The following is an 8490-nucleotide window of genomic DNA, read 5'->3' as shown; positions in this document are numbered from 1 at the left end:
TCATCTTCCATGCTTACAGCAGCAAATTCATAGCTCAACATGATACAGAAAGACCTGTGCATAGCTAATGCTCAACAATAAATTTCATTAATTGTTTTAAGCTTTGACATATCCGCACAATTATACCTGTCTCAGCAGCGTCAGCAAATGTATTATTGATCAAAATGTTCTCATTCTTCAGACGAAATCCCACTTTGCCTGCACTAGGAAGGAAAGCCTAGAGACAGATGTGCTTGGGTGAAAACACATTTCTTTTCCCAGGTCTGCCTGGCTGTGACAAACTTCCCACATTTCCTCGTCTCCTCTCCCGTTTGTCATTTAGCCCAGTTTAGTTAACTGACAAGATCCGTGGCACACAGTCAGCTGCATCTCTCAGCTAACGAGACTTAAAATGGAGAGAGGAAATGGTGTCAGTTAGATTATTGGTGACCGTGGTTGCATGGTGAATAAACCCGTAAGAGAATGGAGACAAGTTACCTTCCGAGGCACAGTGGGTATCACAGAGATCCAACCAGTCACTGTAGGCTTACAGAACATGATTGGCTGTTTGTTCCTAAATAAATCCAGAAATTATAAATATTTTCTCCAAGACGTCAATTGGGATGAGTCAGTAGGATAAGTTGATCAGTTGAGATGAGTAAGGTAAGTTACTTTTCCCCCTTACAGACAATTGCTTTGTTTCAGTGTACTCAATAGAACTGAACATATTGAAACAACGTGACATGCACCTATGCATTTCTTAGACACCCCTTTTTTTACTGTGTTGGGCAATTTATCTCCTATTGACTGAATTTATGTCTGGGCTTTAGAGTGCTATTGAGCACCATGATGCAAGTCAACAATAACATGAATAATCCATTGGCAGTTCCAGTCAGACGGCCAGGAAAACGAAACCTCCATCGTGTTTCCCTGGGAAGCAAAGCCTGGCAGGAAAACACGCAGCGGCCACTCACACCAAAATAACTTCCGCACTTTAAACATGGGAGGAACCATCTCACTAAAGCTCATTTCTTGGAGGCATTTAAATGATCGGAGTTTAGCCTCCCTTTGTAAATATATAAACACTTTGTAGGATGTGGAAATTGACCTCTGGCATTCTTTGTGCTGACTGTTTTAGTGGGATGCATTAAATACTTGTGTTATCCCTCCAAGGTGCTTTGATCACATTCAGGTTAAAGAGAGTGGAGCTCCTCCAACAACAACAGGGGCCATAGCTAATTTAGAAACTTGCTGGTAGTCAGGATTTCTCCCTACCGCAGAGTGAAAGTAGATGGCCTCTGGCTTTATTCATAACCAAGCGGAAGCCCTCCCCTACTCTGCCCCTCCGGCTATGCGTGGATCATAATTCATTAGACATACGATTTCCATAAAGCCTGTTCTTTCGAAGTTTGGGCATTTGCTAACTGAACATTCCACCATCACATTTTGCAGCAGAAAGCCTCCATCTTCATGAATAAGTCAAGGCGTCAAGAACTTGTGCGATTTGGGTAAATCGGTCATTTCATGCACGTCTGTCTCCCAATCTGCCTGTGGAGACGACCCAGAGTCTACATGGCTCTGACGACATGCTTCTTTTCAGCCATCAAACAACTCTCTATGAAATTCTCATGGTCATGCTTTTTCCTGCAACATGTGGGATTGAGCAACAAGTAGGTCAGTAATTATTAATTATGTGTCAGTGTGAGTCGAAGTCCAGGTCTGTGCACGAAGAGAAAACAATATAACCCCGCACACATGTAAAGCCTTTATCATAACTGATTGTAGACTTCTGCACTTATTGTACCATATTCGTACTGGTCATTCAATGTAACTCACTGTTCTGAATTGTCGAATTATGTCTCTTTATATTTAAACACTGAAAATAAATTCAATGATAATTCTTGACTGAGATTTGATTTTTCTTGACTGAGATTTGATTTATATTGCAATCAAATATTTTACTCTTCCAATATCATATTTGAAACACTTCCGTCATTTCTGAATATAACTTGCGTCATCCATAATAGTGCAAAATATGGGGGTTATTTGGCATAATCTAGATGGGGAACAAATACCAAGAAACAAAATGAAATTTCTACACAACATTTTGAAGATTAGATCAGTAGACTCAAAACGTATTCCAGATATTGTCACCATCTTCACATTGGCATGTACAAATAAAAATATCTCTATAATACACCTCACGATTGAGGCTGTCGTTACAAAGTTAACAATCCCATGTAAACTTCAGTGAATCATCTGATGCGCCATCATCAATACTGACATTTCCAGGTTATGCTCTTCATTCCATTACTAATAAAAAGTACTAGCACTGGAGTTGTTTTAACGTACCTTAAAACAGAATAGTCACTATTTAGACACATAGGCCAAAAAATATAAAATGTATTTTTAGGATGTACAATAAATCTTAGCCCTAACTTTAATATATATTTAGATCATCGTGGAAGGCTCTTGATTATCTATTTCTTTATTTAAGACCTGAGGAGACAAACGGACTGATTGTCAATCGTCACTGCTTAGGACGTTGTCATGGCGCCCTGACTGGCATGTCTTTTGTATCCATGAGCGAGACACATCCCCTCTCTAAAGGTCATTCCAGTGCGTTTCACGTACCGCAGCATTGGTGATCACACGTTAGGTTGTTCGGATGGATTTAGGTGATCAAGTTTTCACATGGAAGTAATCAGAGTGTGCTCCTCTTTTAACTTCTATCTCAAGCAACTCATAAACCAAGTCCTCTTTGTAAACAGCAGATTGTCCAGTGGACTTGAAGTCTTTAACAGGGGAAGTGGTGTCACACTTCCTGTTACTCATGTTTAAAATGCTTAGTTCAGTTGGACTGCCATTTTGCTTGGCCCGGGAGTTAAGTATGGTAATAGCAAGTCACAAAGTTTATCCTCCTTGTGTGGTTTCCTGTTGAATGCACCCAATAGTCTGCTTTAGTCTCCTTGTGAACAAATGGCTGGCTCTTCCGCAATAGGTGTGAGTGGTGGTCTGTAGCTTCACCTCTAGGGGGAGCAGGAGAGAGTCGGCCATGTTCTCACCAAACGTGTACTGCGGGACAAACAAAACACATTTGTCATTGTCAGTCGAAAACAATATCATCATACCTCATTTCATTTCAGGTCAGACCATGGTCGGCAGATGAATATTGAAATGTATCATAATTACCACAACAATAAGATATTGGGTTAGGTAAAGCATGACGGTGTTATTGAAACCCCAGACGAAGCACTCAAGATATTACTTGATGGCTGTTTGCCTTTGTAATGTAAATGCCAGGGATGAAGACCAACTCAAATGCCAGTCAATATTTGTCTTGTCTCTTGCACCACCAAACAGCCCCAGCACCTCAGTCTCCTTCATGAATAAAAAATCATGCTTCTTCACATTCTGTGGGTGCGCCTCACTTTTACAGCCGTCACAGTAAATATGAGGAAATTACTTTTTTACGAGGTCTCATTTGACTCTTGTTTGGCCTAGCATTAGGTCACTCAAAGCACACTTGCTCTATTATGGTTCATCCACAACAGCAGGCCATAAAGCACCATTAACAGTCTTTCTTTCCTATTGATTTTATGTGAATAGTGGTGGTGCGTTGTCCACATCACATCATTGTGTCTGTAACGTGACATCAGCACTAAAAATATTTACTACTCTTCTGAGGGCCTAGCTCTGTAATGGTTGGGCCCTTTACTGCCAGCTACCCTGCAGACCGGGCAAGGACTTGTCTGGGGAGGATTACTGGGCACTTCTTTGTGTGCTGCATCTGAAAGGTTTTTCCAGAACCTTCCACTCTGGGACTCTGAGGACGATCAGGGAGAGGAGTGGGAGGCTGAGAGAGCGCCTGTTAACCCAGCACTGCTGGGGCAGTGCTTCGAATCCCACAAAGTGTGGCAGAATTAAACGCCAGGACGAGGTTCGATTCAGACACTCACTTCAGAACGTTTCAAACCAGTTTATTTTCACAGGGATAATTCATGCCATCTATATGGTCTCTCTTAAACCTACCCATGTCTGGTTGTGGCTTTTAGATAGACCTATCAGGTTTATCAGACAGCATCTGTGTGCTTTTGTGTGGAGTTTACTATAGGCTTGTGTTGGTTTGAAGATATCTAGTATAAGATTATATGTTGTATATCTTATCATTCTCATCCGTAAGGGCTGAGTCCAGGGCTAGGGTTAACGACTTGCCACAAATCATATTTCTTTACTCAGTAAACAAGACCGGTTTGCCCATCCTCCCCATCAATCCAGCTCAATGTAGCAGGCATAAGGGTGGTCAGCGTGTTCATTTGTTGTGTGTGTGTGTGTGTGTACTTTACTGTGCGTGCTGTCAGAGAAGGATGGCAGTGTGGGGCCAAGTGCCCCTTAATGGAGCAAGCTCGTTTACTTAATGGCTGAGAATATTGCCCACAGTGATGGTGGCTGGTCTGGGGGCATGTAGTGGTAATGGATAGAGATCAGCTAATGAAGCACCCCCCTCCATCAATGCTTCTGCCTCGCCTCCCTGCATCCTGAGATCCCAACAGCAGGGGATCGAAGGCGGGCCGGCCGGCCCAGGAGTGCAGGGAGACAGAAGGCCACAGGCTTTACGGACGAACGGGAGTTAGCCACCCCCATCCATCACAGCGCTAAAGATTTCAGCATTAAGGGGACCGATCGGCGCAGCGGACGAAAGGGCTTTGGAGATTAGTTGGCTTTGGCGGAGCCTGGTCAGAATGACAGAAAAGTTAAAGGGGCTATTGATTTTGCATTCGGGGCTGGACGGAGGGAAGTCACCCTAATAGAAAAGCAATGGTCGGCAGTGTCCTGATGATATAATTGAGCGAACGCTGGTCGACTAGGTCGTTTCATCACAACAATAGTGATTGGACGAACAGCAAGGGGCTAAGGAGATTTAACTACAATATAGTTGGTGGATGTTTCCTAGCCACAACATTACTCTAGTATTCTCTCTGGGTAGAGATGGGAAAATACACTTCCAGCTTGACTTCAAACCCCTTTCTACCTAAAACATTACAAGTACATCAAATCAACTAAGGTACAAGGACAGTGGTACCTTTTGGATGGCCTCATAGACAGCTCGAAACGCTGGCTGCTTGTCATCATGGTAAACGCCTCTGTTGCCATGTAGAATGAAGACTCCATCTTGCTCGGCTTGGCGACAATTGCTGCCGTAGATACAGTGGTCCGGGCGGTAGTTCCACTGGCAGGGGAACACATGCAGGGTATCTGCAAGACAGAATGGGGAAAAGTTGCATTGCAGACATTCCTTGTAATAAATGACCCACCCGAAAAGTCTACGGGGGAGTGGATCTTCTAACAAGGAATATGACCAGAGTCATGATGTAAGAAGCTAACCAGAACTGTCCCCTTTGGTTTTAACATTCGAGATCTATAGGATTTAATTATGGATAGGCATTATATCAGTGGCAGAGTATTTGACTGCAGATCAGCAGATCAAGAGCTTGCAGGCTTGAATCCCCCGCGTACAACGCTTTGTATAAAAAGCAACTGCTAAATTAGATCTGAGGTCCTGGTGAGAGTTAGCAATCTGACATGAATCTGTCTCAAACCTGGGTTGTGGTGGAAGATGATGTTGAGGAGGTCCTGGTCCCCCCATGTGATGTTGAGTTTGTATTTCTGAAGGAGAGGCATCAGAAGCTCATTCCAGCTCAGAGGAACAGATGTCATGTCATTCTGTCAAGAAAACAACAGTCATACCAAAGTATTTTGAATCAAATAAGGACTATGAATACAAGACAAAGCAGGAAGGGCAAACATCCAAATCCACACTGGTGTGAACCCTGAGAACGTAAAGCCGGACGTTCACGTCTTTGTAGCCTGCGAGCAAGCCAAACAAATGACAACAGTGACCTCCTCTGGTCAACACTGGTGGTACAACAGAGCTATAACGGCAGGTAGATGACATTCAAGGAAAACAGGACGAATTGGACCTGAAACACACAACAACACAATATCAACTGCAGCGTGACAATACCTTGAAGAGTCGGCCTCTGATGCGCGTCATGTTCATGAGCATGACCCCAGAGTTGACCCCCGTCCTCCCGTAGTAGGGGTGTCTGGCGAAGCGGTTGTACCAGGCGATGCGCGGCTCCTCGTGCTCCGGAGCCATGGCCGCGACGTGGCTGGAGTTGAAGAGGCTGAGGAAGGACCAGATCTCCTCCACGGGCTGCAGGAACAGGATGTCTGTGTCGACGTACAGCAGAGAGTCCACGTCCTTCAGAATCAGCTGATTGACAGCAACAAAAAGAGAATACAAAAAGCTATTCAGTTAGATCTGGCATTCGTTTTCAAGTCAAAACCACATTTCCTATGTGAAATATGCCACGTATCCTTGCACAATAACAATTGGGCCTACTGCCAATACCCACCTGTGTTCCCATTCCAAACAACACAAGAAGACCTCAATTAGACAGTGATGGACGTCACCTGACTCAACTAAACTCTTGTCACAAGCATGCGACCCAACGTTTGTCAAACCCTGAGGATGATCGTTAATGGCGAAGGATGCAGATGGATAACTCACCGGTAGGAAAAGCCTCTGAGATGCACATGGTTTGAACAGCTTCTTCCACTCGTTGGCATTCTCACGAGGGAAGGTGATGGGATATGTAGTATAATTGAACTTGTTCTGGACGACACTGGGCCAAGTGTTTAACTAGGAGGAAAAACAACACTATTATTATTATTATTATTATTAGAAAGGGTAAGCCTATGTAAAAGCAGACATCACAGCTAATCAGGCTTTCATCAGGAAACATCAGTCTCATCCCCACATTTGTAATTGATCACTCACTCTGCTACTAAGACTTACAGAATCTTTGAAGCTGTAGTGTAGGTGGTCCTCAGCAAAGATGTGGAAGTGCAGTGGCTTTGTGCTGAACAGGACAGCAGACTTCAGCATGGTGAGGGTCTCTTCCAGTCTGGGGCCACAGGCCACCACACCCAGGTGCATTCTCTCTGTGCTGGTCTTCACGCCAGTGCTTGGTTTCTCCCTGAGACAGAAGGGGGACAAAGAAAAGATGTGTGTCAACCAACATCTGGGGCCCAATGTGTCCCTGTAGTGGAAAGGAGGCACCCTAAATGGAGAAAGATATTCCGGTATGTTCTGTCTGGACTTCAAGCCCAAGGCATTTGTAATTGTCACATAGAATACCTACTTAGAGAGGCAGACGAGCAATTAGGGCAAACTGGAGCAAAGACTTAGTCTAGAGTTGTGTTAAGTTCCACTACACGTAGTTGAAACAACTAAGCATAGATAAAGAAACCAATGTGGCCCTCTCAGGAATTGCCCCAACCAAGCATACCTAGAAGGTGAATCCATAAAGCAGTTCACGTCACAAACATCAGGAGGCAGTCTCCAATAGGGATTCCAGTAAGACACAGACAATGAATTACACCTGACAGAACAGAAAGAAAATACCTTTTGGATTCTTCCAATACTTTTATTTGGGGCAAATAGTAAGGGATTTTGTTAGCACCTGTAGTCATTTATGAAATAAAACAGTGTCTGTTCTTGACACAACTTATGTGCGTAACAGGTTCGTTTTCCGTATAGCTACTGGGCTAAGAGCTGTTTGCCCTTTTGTACTTTCAGAGGTAAATCAATAAATGATCAAAGAACCTCACTGTACGTATTCCTTACCTTAGCGTAGTTTTGATAATGCTAGTAAGCTATCTACAACGCATATTATTTGCAAGCTCGTTAAAAAATGTTGGCCATAAACATCAATAGGCAAGTGCATAGCAGTGCAGCTAGTTAGTTTTGAATTGTTGGAAAATGTTGCCATTCCGCCGTACCTGTCACGTAACTGCCTGTCATTTAGGCCTGCCACTCCGGCCTCTTTCCTGAGAACGTACCCCGTGTCATAACTCTTTCTGGAGCCCTTTTGTTTTTCCATGTCTGCCCATCCGCTCTGCGACTCCAAAGAAGACGCTAGTTGGTTAAATACATAAAGCACTGAAAAGAAAGCGAACACCATACACAGCGTAAGCGCTTGGAGATAGCATCGCATTTTTAACCCAATTCGTTTGTATTTTGGCCAGCGTCATTTAATCATGCTGCCTTGGTGTGTGGTTAGACTAGCTAGGTTGGTAGCTAACTAATCTGTTTCACTAACAGACCCAGTCAATAGTAGGCGCCACCGTCCGAAATGTTAACTTCTGAATGGAAGTGTTTTGCTTATTTCAGTCGAAAATAAATACTGAAAGTGTTGCCCGTATCTTGAATTTTTGATCAGTTTGAGTTAACAACATTAGCTCTGACAATATTACTTGACTCCAAAAGCGTGGAGAAAGGAGAGGCAACACGTTTAGAAATCATTAACCATGAGCATAATAGAGCAATCTCTAGCTCTTTTAAAGACATGATAGGACCTGTGGATCGTCGAGTACGCTGCTGAGTAATAAGGCTAATGCTCTGGCTACAAGCACTCCAGGGTACAGGGTACACATGACAACAAC

General features: G+C 43.6%; 1 protein-coding gene across 4 annotated transcripts; it reads right to left on the bottom strand.

The window, feature by feature from the left end:
- Nucleotides 1-2066: 2066 nt before the first annotated feature.
- gxylt1a (glucoside xylosyltransferase 1a) lies at nt 2067-8436 on the bottom strand. Of its 4 annotated transcripts, XM_084672558.1 has the most exons (9): nt 8152-8436; nt 7828-7987; nt 7335-7427; nt 6842-7022; nt 6554-6685; nt 6005-6256; nt 5580-5703; nt 5063-5235; nt 2067-3054 (listed from the first exon to the last, which is right to left on the bottom strand). In XM_084672558.1, the coding sequence occupies exons 2-9, from the start codon at nt 7926-7928 to the stop codon at nt 2893-2895; spliced, it is 1218 nt and encodes a 405-aa protein (XP_084528684.1). In that variant the 5' UTR covers nt 7929-7987; nt 8152-8436; the 3' UTR covers nt 2067-2892. The 4 variants fall into 4 exon arrangements, with proteins under 4 accessions (XP_084528684.1, XP_084528682.1, XP_084528685.1 ...); XM_084672556.1 differs by having other exon boundaries at nt 7828-8436; XM_084672559.1 differs by lacking the exon at nt 7335-7427 and having other exon boundaries at nt 7888-8436.
- Nucleotides 8437-8490: the final 54 nt, after the last annotated feature.

Source organism: Hypomesus nipponensis, chromosome 14 (assembly GCF_054491055.1).
Source record: "Hypomesus nipponensis isolate SF chromosome 14, ASM5449105v1, whole genome shotgun sequence".
Taxonomy (NCBI): domain Eukaryota; kingdom Metazoa; phylum Chordata; class Actinopteri; order Osmeriformes; family Osmeridae; genus Hypomesus; species Hypomesus nipponensis.
The sequence above is the reverse complement of the archived record's forward strand: the minus strand, read 5'-3'. Positions and strand labels throughout refer to the sequence as shown.